At 35.9% G+C, this 19,279-nt stretch overlaps 1 protein-coding gene across 1 annotated transcript in view; it reads left to right on the forward strand.

Moving 5' to 3' along the window:
- Rims2 (regulating synaptic membrane exocytosis 2) overlaps positions 1–19,279 on the forward strand; it is a 291,163-nt gene that overhangs the window by 31,333 nt on the left and 240,551 nt on the right. Inside the window, 1 exon segment of the mRNA XM_032914664.1 lies at positions 10,289–11,214. Coding sequence (XP_032770555.1) covers positions 10,289–11,214 — 926 coding nt within the window.

Raw genomic sequence — 19,279 nt, forward strand, 5'->3', positions numbered from 1 at the left:
TTATGCTCATTACAGCTTTGGCTTGTTTTTGTTAGACAACCTGCACGCGTCTTCTTTTTCGGATGCATTTCACCCATGTTATTTACTTATCTCCATAGAGGGATCAACTGTGCTGTCACTGACACTAGCTACCTAAGACTTCCTTCTTTGTCCTCAGCAATGTACAGACCATATGGAGCACAGACCGCATAAGAACATAAGTGTGCAAGAAAAGCTCCTAGGGAATCTGGGTGAATGGGGCTCGAAGAGAGAATGGCATTTATGTATGTATCTGTCATGTAACGTTTAAATTAGACTGAACGTACATATGTCTTCAAAATTTATTTATCATGGCACTGAACATCCTTTCTTCTAGCTTTTAAATAATGATATGATAGCATCACTATTTATAATGCCCATATTATTTTTTTTTTTTTTTTTTTTTTTTTTTTTATTATTATTAACTTGAGTATTTTTATATACATTTCGAAAGTGTTATTCCCTTTTCCCGGTTTCAAACATCCCTCCCCCCTCCCCTTCCTTATGGGTGTTCCTCCCCCAACCCTCCCCCATTGCTGCCCCTCCCCAACAGTCTAGTTCACTAGGGGTTCAGTCTTAGCAGGACCCAGGGCTTCCCTTCCACTGGTGCTCTTACTAGGATATTCATTGCAACCTACGAGGTCAGAGTCCAGGGTCAGTCCATGTATAGTCTTTGGGTAGTGGCTTAGTCCCTGGAAGCTCTGGTTGGTTGGCATTGCTGTACATATGGGGTCTTGAGCTCCTTCAAGCTCTTCCAGTTCTTTCTCTGATTCCTTCAACAGGGGTCCTGTTCTCAGTTCAGTGGTTTCCTGCTGGCATACGCCTCTGTATTTATAATGCCCATATTATTAAGTAACATATCAGAACCTTGTACCTCTATCTAATTATAACTTACTACATATTATCAAACTTTTCCTGTTCCCCCAGTCTCTGCAATCACCATTATAGTCTTGGCTTTTGATGTGAACTTAAAGAATTTCATCTTGTGGTATTCTGCCTTTGTAATGTTATCTTCTTACTCATTATTTCTTTTCCAGTCTGAAGAATTCCCTCTAGTATATTCTATGTCTGATAGAAATATATTCACTCAACTTTTTTGGCAGGTGGTGTGAGAATATGTGTCTTGTATTTTTATAGTGTACGTTTGCTGACTATAGTATTTTTTCTTGCTGGCACTTTTCCATCTAGTAATATGAGCCTCTTATGCCTGGTCTATGAGATTAGTACAGAATGTTTCTGTGAGTTGGTGATTTGGGAACCCTCACAGGATTTGACTTTGTTTTGTTATCTCTTGTTGCCTTCAGCATTTTATTTTAACCTTCATCTTCAAGAGCATAATTATTTTATTGAATTTCACTCATTTGATGCACTAGTGACTTTTGACCTTTTTGTCCATAGTTGTTTGTGTCTTTTTTCCTAGGTTTAGGGAGCATTTTAGTATTTTCTTCCAAATTAAACTTCCTATTGCTTTGCTAGCCTGAAGTTTTCCTTGGAACACCATAAACCATATATCTGCTCTTTTAATGATGTTAAAATTGCTATAAGCTTTCTTTCTTCTCCGTTCCCCCTTCTGACTTTGTATTTTCAAACACACTGTCTCTGAGCTCACTAAGTCTTGCTTCTGTTCTGTTCTTGTCAGACTTTAAGGTTGACTTAGTTTATTTTTTAGCTTGAGGATTTCTGTTTGACCTAAAAAATTATTGCTTAATTAACTTCTCTTTTTAAGAGTATTGATTTTTTTCCTGTGTTTACTTGGGGTGTGTTGAGCGTCCTTAAAATAGTTGTTTTAAAATCTTCATCTAGAGCTTGTCCTACTGGTTACTTTATGGATGGTTTCTGGCATATAGATTTTTTTTTTACTGTTAAGTCATTTAAGTTAGCTCCTTAAAAGTTTTGGGTACTGACAGATCAAAATTACAAAGACAGAGGTGTTTGTAATCTGTATTTGTTTATTATGCCTATCTATTAGTTCTGTGCAACCTGCTTTGTTTTGTGTAGCCTGACTAATTACAGCTGCTGCTTTCACACTAGTAACATGCCATATGTTTGCTGTGAGTTCTGTATTGTCTCTGTTTTAGCAGGAGAGGGCCACCTAAGCCAAACTTTGTCCCTAATTCAAGGTTTCTCTGTTGTTTATTTTGAAATGGAGGAGTACATAAAGAGGATAGTTGTATTTCTGAGGCTTTTCCATATCTAAAGTGGGCTCAGGAGCCTCGTGTGCAGTGAGCAGCTTGTCAGGTGTGTGGGCTTCAGCCAGTCTCCAGATAGAAGTCAAACACAGGGACCACACTCATGGCTACAATGTTGCCACCTGTGGCTCCTCTACCAAGACCAGTTCAACAGTGAGGTGTTCCATCTAGGCACAATAGAAATAGAGGTTACCTATGGTTAAAGAGAACCCAGGGTCCTCAAATGCTGCCACCAGCCACAGATGAGGCTGCCTAGAGTAGATGACCAACAGACTTGAACCATGTGCTCCACTTGATACAAGGCTGTAAGCACCTGTTGTTCCTGGGACAAGAGCTGTTAGGATTAGTGTTAGGTTTTATCAGTCTAATGCTGAGTTCCAGGGCAAAGTTGTGTGATTACTATCTCTTGATACTTCTGGTGGACGGAGACTTGAGCTGTACTGTGATGAGTAATGTTGGAATATTGTTAGAGTAGGCAGTCCCAGGGCCACCAAAAATCATGCTAAGATGGATTGAATCTAACAGTTTCTAGTACAGGGTTGCACTGTGGCCCATAGTACAGCTAGTTGAAATACAGGCAGAAATTTGAGACTGCCTGGTTCTGGGGGTATTACCATGGTAGGTGTCCTTTATAGTAACAGCTGTGTTGCCTGAGTTTTGGGGATTTGTGGTAGAGATAGTCCTTTAGCTATCGAAGCTATTGCGTTTACGTCACGTCTGGCTATAGGAACCTCCACACTTCTGTGAAAGGGTTTCCAAAGCCACCTGAAGGGTGGCAGTCTTGTGTTTCTCACTGATTCACATGCCTCTGTCTGAATAGATGTAGAGGCTGTATCCGAAAACTGTAGCCTTGACACTGGGACAGGTCTTTGTTTCTGGTGTTCTCTCTTACTTCTTTAGGCTCAGCAACAGCCTCTAAGACAAGATCAACTCTTACCTTTCATGTTCTCCCTCTTGGTAGCTTGTGGATTCCTGTTTCCTTATTTGAGTACAACTATAGTAATGGATGCAAGTACTCAGCTGTCTGACTATCAGAGTTCTGCAGAGTTAGCCTCCGGATGCCAGCCCAGGGGAATGGATTTTGGGACTTTACTTGGTCCTTGGTTCTACCATGACATCTGTGGTAGTATTAAGTCTAAGACTTGTACGTAATTCTTTCTTTCCTCCCAGGTACTTCTCAGACATTCAATATTCCTCAGCTGAGAGTTCTTTGTTTAGTTTTGTAGCCCATTTTTCATAGGGTAATTTGATTCTCTGGAGTCTAACTTCTTGAGTTCTTTGTATATATTGGATATTAGCACTCTATCGACGTAGGATTGGTGATCTTTTCCCAAACTGTTGGTTGCTGTTTTATCCTATTGGCAGTGTTCTTTGCCTTACAGAAGCTTTGCAGTTTTATGAGGTCCTATTTATCTATTGTTGATCTTAGAGCATAAGCCATTGCTGTTCTGTTCAGAAAAATTTCCCCTGTGCCCTTGTGTTCCAGGCACTTTCTCTTCTATTAGTTTGAGTGTATCTGGTTTTATGTGGAGGCCCTTGATCCACTTGGACTTGAGCTTTGTACAATGTAATAAGAATGGATCAATTTGCATTCTTCTACCTGCTGACCACCAGCAACATTTGTTGATAATGTTGTCTTTCTTCCCCTGGATGGTTTCAGCTCCTTTGTCAAAGTTCAAGTGACCATAGGTGTGGGATTCTATTTCTGGGTCTTCAGTTCAATTCCATTGATCTACCTGTCTGTCTCTCTATTTGTTATTCCAAATGTATTTCAAATTTCTCTTTTTAACTTTATGAAACATTGAGTTGGAATTTTGATGGGGATTGCATTGAATCTGTAGATTGCTTTTGGCCAGATGGCCGTTTTTACTATATTAATCCTGCCAATCCATGAGCATGGGAGATCTTTCCATCTTCTGAGATCTTCAATTTTTTTCTTCAGGGCCTTGAAGTTTTTATCATAAAGATCTTTCAATTGCTTGGTTAGAGTCACACCAAGGAAGGCAGATATAACAACAGAAACTGAGGAAATTAAAAAAAATTATCAGATCCTACTACAAAAGTCTATACTCAACAAAAGTGGAAAATCTGGAGAAAATGGACAATTTTCTTGACAGATACAAGATACCAAAGTTAAATTAGGATCAGATAAACCATCCAAAACGTCCTATAACTTCTAAATAAATAGCAGTCTTTAAAAGTCTCCCAACCAAAAAAAAGCCTAGGACCAGATGGGTTTAGTTTAGAATTCTATCAGATTTTCAAAGACCTTATACCAATACTCTTCAAACTATTTCACAAAATAGAAACAGAGTGAACAGTACCCAATTTGTTCTATGTAGTCACAATTACACTTATATGTAAACCACACAAAAACCCAGTAAAGGCAGAGCACTTCAGATCAATTTTCCTTATGAAGTTCGAGGCAAAAATACTCAATAAAATTTTCGCAAGAACACATGAAAAGATCATCCATCATGATCAAGTAGGCTTCAGCCCAGGGATGCAGGGATGGTTCAATATACGTAAATCCATCAACGTAATTCACCAACCTTGCATCCCTGGAATGAAGCCTACTTGATCATAGTGAATGATGGTTTTGATGTATTCTTGGATTCAGTTTCCAAGAACTTTATTGAGTATTTTTGCATTGATATTCACAAGTGAAATTGGTCTGAGTTTCTCTTTCTTTGTTGGATTTTTATGTTCTTTGGGTATAAGAATAATTGTGGCTTCAGAGAATGAAGTACATAATATTCCTTCTGTTTCTATTTTATGGAATAGTTTGAGGAGTGTTGGTATCAGGTCTTCATTGAAGGTCTGGTAGAATTTCCTTCTGTTTACTCCTCTTTGGTTTATTTGCTTCTTTTTGTTCTACAGCTTTCAGGTGTGCTGTGAAGTTACTAGTGTAGGATCTGTCCAGTTTCTTTACCAGGGTGTTTAGTCTATGAATTTTCCTCTTAGCACTGCTTTCTTTGTGTCCCATAAGTTTGTATGCTGTGTCATCATTTTCGTTGAATTCCAGGAAGTCTTTAACTTCTTTGTTTCTTCCCTGACCAAGTTTTCATTGAATAGAGAGTTGTTAATTTTCCATGGTTTTTATGTTGATTTTGTTGTTATTGAAGTCCAGCCTTAGGGTGATCTGATAGGGTGCATGGGATTATTTCAATCTTCTTGTATCTGTTGATGCTTTGGAGACGATACCATGATGTGCTGAGAAGAAGGTATACTCTTTTGTTTTATGGTGAAATGTTCTGTAGATAATGGTTAAATCCGTTTGGTTCATAACCTCTATTAGTTTCACGTGTCTCTGTTTAGTTTCTGTTTCAATGACCTGCCCATTAGTGAGAGTGGGATGTTGAAGTCTCCCACTATTATTGTGTGGGGTTTAATGTGTGCTTTGAGCTTTAGTAAAGTTTATTTTATGAATACGGGTACCCTTGCATTTGGGGCATAGATGTTTAGAATTGAGATTTTTCCTTTGATGAGTATGAAGTATCCTTCCTCATCTCACTTGATTACTTTTTTTTGAAAGTCTATTTTATTGGATATTATGATGGCAACTCCAGCTTGCCTCTTGGGACCATTTGCTTGGAAGACCTTTTTCCATCCTTTTACTCTGAGATCATGTCTGTCTTTGTTACTGAGGTATGTTTCTTGTATGCAGCTTGTTTGTGTATCCAGTCTGTTAGCTTGTGTCTTTTTATAGGTGAGTTGAGTCCATTGATACTGAGAAACATTAAAGACAGATGATTGTTAGTTCTGAAGAGACAAAAAGCAGCCAGCACTCCCCCAGGTTTAAGCCTGGCACCAAGTTTAACAGCAGCACCCTTCCCTCACCCCCACCCCTACCCCCACCCCTACCCCTACCCTTACCCCCACCCCTATTCCCACCCTGGTATAGCCAGCACTCCCTCTAGTGCAGCTGTCCACCCCTGCACTTCCCCTTGCAGCCTGCATTCCCAGCACAGCTGGCTTCTCTCCTTGGAGAAAGCATAAAATTAATGACCTGGAGGTGATAAGACCCCCACCCTTAAGCTATGGGAGAGACAACCAAGCGTTCCCAGCAGTGGAAAGAGATGCAACAGCTGTGGCCAACTTATAACAACAATTAAGAATGCACTGGTCACTGCTAATGGGACAAGTTATTCCTTCCCAGGTCAAAGATGCCCCTTTCCAGATATATGGTTCCTCCTTGCAGTCTGAACAAACATTATCACTGTGAAGGATAGCATTCCCTTACCCCTTTATCAAGTCATGTAACGCCAAGGCTCAAGAGCCCCAGATTGTGCATTTTCTATATAAACCCCAAGACCCTAGACCTGAGTGTCACATTCCTAACCTGCTGCTCGGGTTGGAACTCTCATAAATAAATCAAATAAATAAGCCTCTCATTTGCTTACATCAAAGTTGTGGTCCCTGGTAGTCTCCTGAAGTTCTTGCAGACTGGGCATAACCGTTCCTATTGTTTGTTGTTGTGTGTGGCATTATGGGCACATGATTCTCTCCTTTTGGCTTTGTTGTGAGATGATTAATATCTTGTTTTCTCTTTGGTGTAGGTACTGTTGCTGTATGTCTGGTGGCACATACTTAATATCAAGCACTAGGGAGGTAGATGCAGGTAAATATCTGGTAGAGGCAGGTGGATATCCATGAGTTCCAGTTTTGTCTACATAGTGAGCTCTTGGACATCCAGGGTTATGTAGAGAGAACCTGCCCCCACAAAACAAAACAAACAAACAAAACCCAAAACCGAAGAGGAGAGAGAGAGAGAGAGAGAGAGAACCACTTTGTTGTCTCTACTCCCCCACAGCTTCTAAGACCTAATAACCAGCCTGAACAATTTTGTAGATCAATAATGTACAATTGATTGAACTGTACTACCACTGATTCTGTAGAGTCTTGTTTACATATGGTGACTGGGAGACAAAAACATAGTATAATATTGTTTGCTGTCTCTCTGCTCATACCTCAAAAATTAGCTCATTCATATATATATATAAAGTATATTATATATGAACATATTATGAACATATATGAATATAGGAATACATATTCATTCTTATATAAATTATTTGAAATGAGTTAGATACAGGTTTTCAAAAAACTTTTGTGGGTTTGATTATAATTGGGTTTTAAAACTGCTGTTTTTATCTTTTTGGGGGAGTGACAGATTACAAGCAATGAGATGGAGATGTTGAAATTATATATTAAATGAGGAGAATTGAATCTAACCAAGTTCTTTATGGAGCACATTTAAAAAAAAAAAACAACAAATTTCTACAGTACCTGTTTCTTTTTTAACCTCGGGAGAAACTTTGTCCTTTTGGATTAAAAATTTACTTAAATCTTGAGAAGTTACAGAAAGGGACTGCTATATGTTTTTTGACAAGAGCTGAACAGCAGAATTACTAATCAATTATGATATTGAATAGTCATTTTTAAATGTGTGTTTTATATAGGGGAAAGTGTTTTAGAAAGCTGGCACTCCTAACTATAGTGTCCAGAAATGCCTTGTATCCGGATTGTGCTCGTTTCAGTGTTGTGGGGCCCTAATCAGCTAAGTACCATAATCCTTCTTAGAGTACATTTTTACTTGACCTGGAGCGGTAGACAGCCGCGCAGTAACAATATTAAAAATAGCCATGCCTTAACAGGTCTGTCACTAAAATATTATGTGGTTCCTACTTGAATGGATGCTGTGTTATGTGTAACTTCCAGCCGTTGAGTTTTGTAATAAAATGGTTACAAGCGGAGAGAGCCTTTCAGGTCATGTGATTAGGGATGGCTCCTATGATTTTGCTAGGGTTAGAAGGATTAAGAGAGAGCACTGCCTGGCATAATGTTGATGGATTTTCATCCGTGTGATGCTTCATGCTCGACAGATGTGCATTGGTTGAACAAAGGTAAAAAAAATGCTAAATATTGTTATATGTAAAAATATTGTCATGCTTTTTACAAGTATTTTTTGCTTTGCTAAGCTTGTACAATAGTAACTGTAGGAACGGTATGTGCATTTTGCATGTTCCATATGATCATATACTTTGTTTAAATTCCTAATGTTTATAAGCTTTTTTTTTTTACTTTAGGTGCAAAATTATATCTAAACTATATAGTTAGCATTAAATAATTTAATCATGAATTATTTTTTTCATTTAGTTTTGCAGTGTCCATTTTTCACAAAGCATTTAAAGAGATAAAACTATCTTTTCAGATTTTTAAATCTTTGAGTGCCACCTATATAGTCTTTTATTCTTAAAGTAGCAGTTACTAAATGCCAAAAGAAGGTGCTTTTCTGTTTTTGGTTTTTAATGTGGTTCAATATATATTTGTTTTTAACATGACTATTTTTAAGTTATCTTTATTATAAGAATTTTTACTGGAATAAATAGCTAGTGGTAAATCGTAGTAATGCAAAATTCAAATGTATAAAATGATTTTCAGTGTCATTGAGATTCTTAAAGTGTCATATAACGTTAAGAGGTAAAAATATACAAATATTAAGGTTTATCTATTCATGTCTACTCTCATATTCCTTATAAATATTTTCAAATATCTACTGCTGTATTTTCAAAAGTTTGATGGTTAGTAGGTAAATTATGTTCAGTATAGCCAACAAGAAGTATAATAAAAGCAAGAAGAATTAATAAGCAATATATAAACTGAAGTGGATATTAGATATTAGAACGATAACATTTGAAAAAAGTTTACTTTTTGGCATTTTCTCATCAATCACCATGATTTTGCAGAGGTTTTAAATAGGTAGTGATAGGTTTTCTTACTCAAATATTTTGCATATTCATATGAGCATTTATAATAGAACATCTGGTGCATTACACATGAAGAATATTTACAAATAGACAGGATAGTTATGCAACCCTATTAGAAATTCTTGGCAATGACAGAACTGCTACTTGGTAAGTAGGGTATAGGATCTTTCAAACGTGATTTTTATTAATGGGTTCCTGTTAAGACTACTTTAATATGGTAAATGAGAAAAAGAATTCTGATGTGTTTGGGTTAATAGTGAGAAGTGAGTAAGTCGATCTAAAGCCAATATAAGTATGTGTGAAATAGTTCATAATGTACTTGGTAGTTATTTTCTTGTCACAATTTATTTTCTAAAGTCTTATAGTGGAATGTTCTCTGGCTTCTCGTAGAGATTGAGCATACTGAAGTGTACTGTTCTTCAAGGTTTATTTTAACCAGCAGGGTCAGTTGTCCTTTCAACTTAAGTTTTCAACCACTGTTTCACTTTTACTTGTTCTGATAGGAATTAGCATTAGTGCTTCCAGCATATCACAGCATCTTTACAACAAAGCGATTGCTGGTTGTCTTACTTGCTGTTTGTTGTAAAAGTCGTCTGTTAAGACTCACTATCTTTACTTTATACCTATTTTCAAATTTTTTATGTTGTTTGTCCAAGACAGGAGTAAAATTGTCTTTTTAAATAATTCTATAATAGTAAGTGTGATTTTAAATATTCTACTGGAAACCCTTTTATTTAAACAAATTAACTTGATGAAGTTTTGGTATCAATGTTATAAGATTGTAGTTCCTCAGTTCCTGAGAAACTGGAAAAGGGTTTAATTTCAGCTTCTTAACAGGGACAATCTTTTATTCCTTTATGAGTTTCTTATCTATAATCCAGTGCTCAACATTAGTACTTACCCAATATATGTTTGCTAGACCAATCTGAGTCAAGGTGTATAATCCACATCTCTTATTTGAAAATGCAGATGTCCAAGATTAGAATTTTGTCACACTGCAGTAACTGTTGCTGAGAAGTTCTGATCCAGTAACTACAGTACAGTGCTCTTACTATTTTTTTAGTCATTTGTATAAAAATAATGTCAAAAGTAAATTGAACAGTATATAGCATATATGTTTATGAGTTATGTAAATTATGTGTGCACTCACAGGTGTTGTATAACAATCTCTATATTTTAATATTTTTAAGCTATACCTTTCATGGGAAAGAAGACCTAAAGATCTACCTGGATTCATCCATCCATGTGACTGCATCAGTGAAGTCTAATTTTTAAAAATGTCTTCTCATAGTCTTTTTATTTGGTTTCTAGAAAAAGAAGTCCATCAGTGTCCAGGGATCAAAATCGAAGATACGACCAAAGTGAAGAAAGAGAAGAATATTCACAGTATGTTCCTTCAGATAGCACAATGCCTAGATCTCCATCAGATTATGCTGATAGACGATCTCAACGTGAACCTCAATTTTATGAAGAACCTGATCATGTAAATTATAGGGATTCTAACAGGAGAGGCCATAGACATTCCAAAGAGTATATTGTAGACGACGAAGATGTGGAGAGCAGAGATGAATATGAAAGACAAAGGAGAGAGGAGGAGTACCAGGCACGCTACAGAAGTGATCCAAATTTGGCCCGGTATCCGGTAAAGCCACAACCCTATGAAGAGCAAATGCGGATCCACGCTGAAGTGTCCCGGGCACGACACGAGAGAAGGCACAGTGATGTTTCTTTGGCAAATGCTGAACTAGAAGATTCCAGGATTTCTCTGCTAAGGATGGATAGACCATCAAGGCAAAGATCTGTATCTGAACGTAGAGCTGCAATGGAAAACCAGCGATCGTATTCAATGGAAAGAACTCGAGAGGCTCAGGGACAAAGTTCTTATCCACAAAGGACCACAAATCATAGTCCTCCTACCCCTCGCAGGAGCCCTATACCGCTCGATAGACCAGAGCTGAGGCGTGCCGACTCCCTACGCAAACAACACCACTTAGATCCCAGCTCTGCTGTAAGGAAAACTAGCGAGAAAAAAATGGAAACAATGTTGAGGAATGATTCTTTGAGTTCAGACCAGTCTGAGTCAGTGAGGCCGCCCCCACCAAGGCCTCATAAATCCAAGAAAGGAGGTAAAATGCGCCAGGTTTCACTGAGCAGCTCAGAGGAGGAGTTGGCATCCACGCCCGAGTATACAAGCTGTGATGACGTGGAGATTGAAAGCGAGAGCGTGAGTGAGAAAGGTAAGCTCTCCGGCCAAAAGGTCCACTGGGCTGACCCTGCAAGGGCTTCTTTCCGTCATAAACTTCTCAGCGGTCATTGACTAGCTGCTTCCTCTTGTATTGTATTGCAAATATTTTAAAGGTGTTGGCCATGTTAGAAAAATTCTATATTACAAAACTTTTTTATCTTTGTATAAAAAACCCAATGTTTTAAAAAATTCTTTCTTGCTTTTCTTACTGCGGTTTCCTGCATCCTTAGATGGCATAGCATATTTACACATAGTTAATAGTTCTAGTTTTAAAAATAGTCATTTTTACATTTCTCTGTAAAACTAGGAATGTGTTTAAATAGAACATTTGAAACATTGCTCAGGAATTTGAAAGAATGAAATCCCACTGTGTCTCTTTCCTGAGAAAGAACCGCTGTTAAATGTAGGCTTCGACCCTTCCTCTCAATGTAGAGTTTTCAGATGTATAAATTTAATATCACTCTGTCCATAACTGTATCTCTTTTCATTTGCTATCATTGTAAGTTTACTTTTAAGTCATTTGATATTCTTTAGAAATGTGACTGCACTGTTGTTCTATCATAGGAATATATCATTAACTAAATACTTCTTTGAGGTATAGAAATTTCTTTTACATGCTTATTCTTTATGTATAATTTTTGCCTACATATCTAATTGTGTGTATGTGAGTATGTTGAAGTTTGGAGTTTTATAGCTTTAGTTCATATTTTAGAGTTGCTTTCTAGAAAGGTTCATAACATTTCCCCACTCTTATCAGGAATGCTTGTGCTTTTTATTTCATAGCACCAATCTTTTGTTTATTGAAAAGGCCACAAAATACTGTCTCTCGTCCTCTGAATGTTGCATAGTTTTACTGTGGTGTGAATGTGTGACATTCAGTATCTCCCACGAGGTATCCACCCTCCATCCCTTTATTCTTTCTGTTCACTTCCTTCTGAATACTTAGTATTTTCTCTCATCACTTTATAAATTGTTTTGAAAATAGGATTTTGTCTCATTTAACTGTTATTTCATTACATTTATTTTCTATCTAAATGCTCGTCTATTAATTTTTTGGTCATTTGAGAATAGCATGCTTCGTACAGCTACAGTTTTCTTTGTTAACTTTTATTCTCTTTATGCCCATCCTTGGATACTTTCTTATTCATCTTCAAATCTATTAAATAATTAGCTATATATTCTCTTTTTAAAATTATTTTTAACCATTAACTTTTTGTTTTTTTCTGGAATTTATTTTGTTATATGGTCAAGTATATCATACTGGTGAGTATTTGACATGAATTCTTCATGTCGGCCCCTGCCTCTCCTCCCTCCCAGTTTGCCATGTTTGGCAGGCAGTCTTTTCTCTTTTTATAACAACCAACAGTAATAAGCAGAGGCATTCAGGAAGATTAAGGTTAATATAGAGAATTATTCTATAGCATATGTAGCTAATAGAAAACACAAATCAGAAATTATCCCTAAATAAAACCCAGAATAATGGAATTTAAAAATATTATTAGAATAGAGTTTATTTTGTATTCCTATATAGGAAGACTGAATGAAATGTGCTGCACAGTGTAATAAAGTTAGTAATGGACATAGCATCACCAGGATTCTCACAATACCTGATTTTATAAAGTTAATAGCTATCAAAACAATAGCTAAGAATCCTGAGGGGTAATTCATTTGACCATATGCTAACAAAATAAAAATAATTGAAGTGTGGATTGACAGCAAACTTAATAGTAATTAGCGGAATTTAATATGGTACATTTAAAAAGTCATGAAAAATAATATCTAATGGCACCACTGCACAAAAGAAGACATAAAATTTTAAGTAAATGGGTCAGGGATGCACCTGCAACGAAAATACTAACTTAGAACCATATTTCATAATTTTTACTTCCAGTTGTGAACTAAGAGAATATGGAGTTAATAGAAATATAACTTCTAAAAGAGAACTGTAGATCTCTGTCAGTTTTTAAAGAACATGTAGAAATTTTATTTTTTTAAAGAAATTCTTTAAGCATATTTAATAATGGTAATATTTTAAATTTTGGTGGGGTATATTATGATACTAATAGATCAAAACTAATAGTAATTTTAGGTGGTTTGTTTTGTATTACATCTGTTAGATTATGTATGTATCCTTTGCTAAAATAATGCCTTCATTTACTGAACAAGAATATATTTTTATCAAACTCATAGTGGTGTATCATTGTAATCCCTGAAAGATTTCTATGTGGTAGCCTTGTAGTGGTATTTTTGACATTTAATGACAATGTCTAAATTAATGACATTAAAAACTCCCATACATTTTTGTGTTTGTTAAATTTACACATAATAAACAAGTACAGCACGCATCTCATGTAAAAAGAAGCTATGTGTCACTCATATGCACATTTTTCTCTAACTTGATCTCTAGTGCCCACACTTTTACAAGGTTCTACTTGTTGTCTATCTAAGAATTTGTTTTACAAAGATCAGTTTTTGCTAATATACACTCCTTAGGCACATCATACTTTTAAATACAGAGGAGGAAATATAAAATTGTAAGTTTTCCTGCTGGATAGTTCCCCAGTAACTCATTAGTAATAGAGTAGCAAGAAGACAGGGTAGCTGTTGAGACAGGGTTTCAGAGAGGACTCTTGTGTCCTGTCTTGTATTCTATCTGCTTGGTATTTCCTCAGTAGTAATGGAGTAGCAAGAAGAAAGGGTAGCTGTGGAACTGGAGGTTGCAGAGAGGACTCTTGTGTCCTGTCTTAACTTTGCATCATTATGGTAACATTTTTATTTGTGAAAAGATTTTCAATATAGAAGAGATTCATAAACACAACTCAACCTTCTAACTCATAGCCATTCTCGGTGTTTAACTAGTGCATGGCATTTCCCTCATAATTAAAGTAATCTTATCAGCAGCCTCTGAACATGCACATTTTTGGAATATTGTTCTGATGAAGATCAATAAAAATTTCAAAGATAATCATCCTTTTGTTTTGTCTGGCATAAATAATTCCAAAGAAAGTGTTTTATGTCATAGTTAGCTTTGATATTGTCTTTGCTTTCTGTTCTGATTTTCTAATTAAACTGATCTCAGATGTTTGCAAGGCAAATTTGGACCAAGTAGCCTAATTTAAAGTTTTGTATCTGGCAATGAATATATTACATCATTGCAGAAAACGTCTCAATCTTGAGTATGTGAGTGTCTGCTACATAGAAGATATTCTTGTTTTAATAATAAAGGCTCAACTTTCAGTTCAAAACAAGCTTTATTTTTTTTAATTCTTTCCTTTTGGCTGGTCTTTTTCTTTCTTTCTCTCCCTCCTTCCCTTCATCCTTTCCTTTATTTAATAATGTCTTAGAGACATTATTAGGGCATTGATGCTTTTGACATTAATTTGCTGCATAGGTTAGCTGTCACTATTTTGAATACATAGAATTTCACTCATTTATAATCACTGTTATATATGCTTATATTTTATTGTGATGCTAGCAATAACTTGCGTGTGGTTGTTTATTTAAAAGTGAAAGGGAGGTTTAAGTGGAAGAACATCTCTCTCAGTCTAAGAGATTCAGTCATGGGTATGCCATTCACTGAATATACATACAGTCATCTTCTGCCCCTGAGAACACTCTAGGTGGGGGCTGGAGAGATGGCCCAGCAGTTCCTGCAGACAATCTCAGTCAGTTCCCAGCACCCATGTTGTGACTGACAATTATTTTTAAATCCAGGTCTAGGATATCTGATGCCTTCTTTTGGCCTCGGTTGACATTTAGGTCTATGTCCTTAATAATAGCATATTTTTTTGTAATCTGGTTACTGAAGAATCCAAACGAAACAATATAAACACACACGCACGCACACACACACACACACGCGCGCACACACGATAGTTAACAAGTAGCAGGTATTCTGATCATTTTTAGATTACTTATTTAATGTTCTGTAGAAGTCAATAATTCTACAAGATGATTCTCCATATTTGGGATAAATACGTGATTATGGTTATGTGGATTGTGTTGATTTTACCTCTTACAGGATCTGCCCTGTGTTAAAACTCCCCATTGCTGTTTAAGAGGGATACATTGTTTTAATTGGTGAGGTTTATTTTGAGCTATAATTCAATGCCTCAGTAAATGTAAAGCATCTATTTCTCATTTTTCTGCCAAGAACTTTTTCCGTGCCTATTATTTAGAAGGTGTTGGATTGGATCCAGTGGAGAATGTAGAGGTAAATAGCATTTTCTCACCTCAAGAAATTAACAATGAAATTCCTAGATACATAGACTTCAGTAGTCATTGATTTTATACTCTAATTTTTCTGTGCACCATTTGTTTTAGAACACTTATCTTTTACTTTAGTTTAATGTGATATATGCACCTTACAGAATTTTAAATTAATTACCTGCCCTATTTGTGTTGATCTAAGTAATTACAAGCTAATTGAGATAAATCTTTAATGCTGTTGCCATAGTGTCCCTGAATTTCCCCATTTAATGTTTTTAAAGTTTGATTTTTTTCATAAACTCTATAATCTACTTTTTGTTATTTTTGTTTCCTTCTTTAATCATCACCATCAATTGTTGGTCCTAGAGAGTTGTGTGTTTTATGAGACAGTCTTATGCACTGAAGTGTTTCACAGCATCCTGAGTGTCTGCCTCCTAGGTACCAATCACACTCCAGGCCACTTGTGACAACTATAAATATGGCTATAAATATCCTTTTTGGAGCAGAATCCAGACCTTCATTCCCTACCTCCATTGCCTGTCTTCCACTTCCCTTTCTCAATTCTCCTTATTGACATGGTCACAACTAAGACATATTTTTTTTTAAATAATGAAAAAATGGAGCAGAGCAGAAAATACCAGGTAAATTCACAAATAAGGATCATGGTTCAGTAACATGTTTGTTATATGTGTTTGTATAAGTTTGTGTATGCATATGTGTAAGCATGTTCTATAGTTGACCATGTATAATGATCATACATAATCATCCCTTGATTTTTTTCAAGGAATTGTTCTAGGACACCCTCACATTCAGATTCCTTAATATGCAAATACTTATTTTTTTTTAAATCTAGAATGACAGCATTTGCAAATAACCCCTGCACATCATCCTGTGCCTCTTAAATCTTGAAACATACAATGTACATATACCTACAGAGTGTTACACAATTTTATGGTGAATAATGACAAGGACATATGTCAATATGTGCTCACTGCAGCCACAATCAAAAGTGTTTCCAATCTTGGTTGTTCGTTTTTGTGATGGAAATCTAGAGATTCAAAGAGCTGTTCCACACAGGAATCACTGTCAATCCCCTAACCCTCTGTGAAGACTTTGTGACTGACTTGGTGACATGGTTTCCTGTCACTCTCATTTATACCAGAGCCAGGTTTAGGACTCGTGTGACTGCTAGTTGATGTAGATGCTATACTGTTTTTATTAAATTTAACCTAATCATAGTGTGGAATATTTTGAACCTCATTATATAGTTTTATCATTAATCATTCTAACTGCACTGGGATACTTTTCGAAGCACTTATTTCGCTGCAGATTGGTTTAGCTTTCTTTCCAGGACTTAATGCTACTGAATTTAGATGTTTGTTAAACACCTTCATTTGGTTTACTTGAAAAAAATTTTGAGTATATACTAGGTTAGCAAAATTTGTAACTCATGCCAATGGTAGTTTCCTAAACCATAAATTGTAAAATGTTTGTTTTATTTATTAGGGTTTTAAAACTAAGCAAAATATACTTTACCTTTTATTTAGAGTAATGTTAATAAAGGTGGAAAGATTTTATATTTTGGAGACCAGGTCTTTCATAAAGAAGCAAGTGTTTTTAAACATACAAACCAAATACAAAAGGTGGTAACTTTATATTAGTCTCAGTTAAGGCCTCATTTTCAATTGTGAAATTTATCCTCTTGTATAATCTCACAGTTTTTAAAGTCTTTATTGGGTTGACTATATATTCTTAAAACTCAGGCTACTAAAAGGTTAGTCTATATTAATAAATTAAAGAAAGCATTACTTTATGATACTTGAGATAGTTAAGCATATGTGTCTCAACCACGTAGACTCAAAACTCTTGGTGGATGTTTTAATAATGAGACTTTTCCAATTTCCAGACAGCTTTTTTCTAAAGACCTATGCAAGAGAGATACTTTTAGAAGTCAAAGACTTATTGCCATGTGTGTTAGTTTTGTTGGCAAGTAATTTTATGCTAAGTACTTATATCAGTTGTAATGTTAATTCAGGACTTTCACTTTTGAGTAGATTCAGTCATACTGAAGACACACATACACCGTTATGCTGCTCTTTTATTAGGCAGAGTTATGAAATTATTGTATCACACTTTAAAAAGGAATATGAAATCAAGCCCAATATCTATTATGAAAATCCCTTTAAAAATGTGACTTTATATGCATTGGTGTTTACCTGGTGTTATGTCTGTCCCTTTAAAATGTGACTTCTGTGTATTGGTGTGTTTCTGGTGTTATGTCTGTGCAACACATGCATGTTTGGTAAATGCAGAAAGTAAGGAAGGGCATGGATTTTCTGGAACCGGAGTTACAGACAGTTTTGAAAATCATGAGGGAGCTCTGGAAGAGCAGCCAGTGCTCTTAACTGCTGAGCCATCTCTCCAGCCCCCACCCAATATTCTTCTTGACATTGAATGTCTGCCATCATTTAATGGGTATTGTTTTTCCATTCGAATGGTGTGTGATGCATTGGCCACTGTTGTTAACCATCGATGAGATGTCCACAAGCGGCTTGCAGGTCCTTCCTTCCGAATAGGATCTCCTTCACAGGTGCTTACTTAGAAAGCCAGCAAAGAAAGCGCACAGCTACAAGCAACTTCAGTAGCAGCTTGATGACACAGTGACACCATGCCACCTTAGGAGCAAACCACAGTCCCATGCAGAGTGGAAGACCATGGAGTAGGGAAGATCAAAGCCAATTATAGTCATTCGTCTTCCCGCGCCCAGTAGCCTGGACGCAGTACCATGGGATAGCGTTTGGAAACCAAGTCTGTTTATAATATCTCCTGCAGAGAACTGATTATTACTTGGTTTATGTGGGAGTTTCCCTGTATGCTAACTTGATTCTACAGAAAAGTTCTAGCATTAATTCTCAAAGTACTGTGCTTGGGACACATCATCAGAAGGCTTATGTGTTTAGTTCACTGTATGAAAATCATGTTTTGTGACCTTCTAGCAAGGCATATTGTCATTGCTACCTGAAGGAAGAAGGAATTCAACTCTGCAATCAAGAAACCCATTAAACCCATTCAGTTTAGAGCTTTCCAATACTTTCTTACCTGGGACCTTTTAAATTAACGGAGCCCATAAATATTTTGTGAAACCTAAGTTGTATGGACCATTATTGGAAGATTCCATTATTTATCCTAAGAAATTAAAGAGAATAAACTACTAATATGAGAACTAAGGTGGAAGAGAGGGCATGCTGACTTTGTTTCATGAGAAAGATAATGCCATTAATATCGGTAGAATTATAGTTTTCAATGAATGTTTATGATTATTACCCTATTTCAACCTCTCAACAATCAGCATGATGTAAAATTAATTTCTTTTCAGACAAATGAGAAAATGAGACCCAGTGTGTTAAGTGATTTGCTGAACCACAAAAGTAAAGGGCAGAATCATATCATTAGTTAATCAGAATACTTTACTATAGGTATTCAAGCTCCAATATGAAATCCTGGCATAACATGCTATAATTCTATAGCATTATTATTTTAAAAATAATGTAGTTAAAGAATGCCATAGTGTACTACATAACTTATATTTAAGACTTTTGTTAATATAATTACAAGCAATGATACAATATTTTTAATAAGGTCCTGCCTTAATTTAATGATTATAAGAAAAATCATTGCAAGTAAGATAATCACACTTTTCTTTCAATGTTTAAAATACAAACAGTTGGCTAGCTTGTATTTTCTAGAAAGGTAAATGAATGAAAACATCTTAGTCTAAGGTTTCAATTTTTTGATTAGTCATAGCTCAGTTATTTTGCACTAACAGAATAATTGGCTATCATACTGAT

Source organism: Rattus rattus, chromosome 1 (genome assembly GCF_011064425.1).
Source record: "Rattus rattus isolate New Zealand chromosome 1, Rrattus_CSIRO_v1, whole genome shotgun sequence".
Classification (NCBI taxonomy): Eukaryota; Metazoa; Chordata; class Mammalia; order Rodentia; family Muridae; genus Rattus; species Rattus rattus.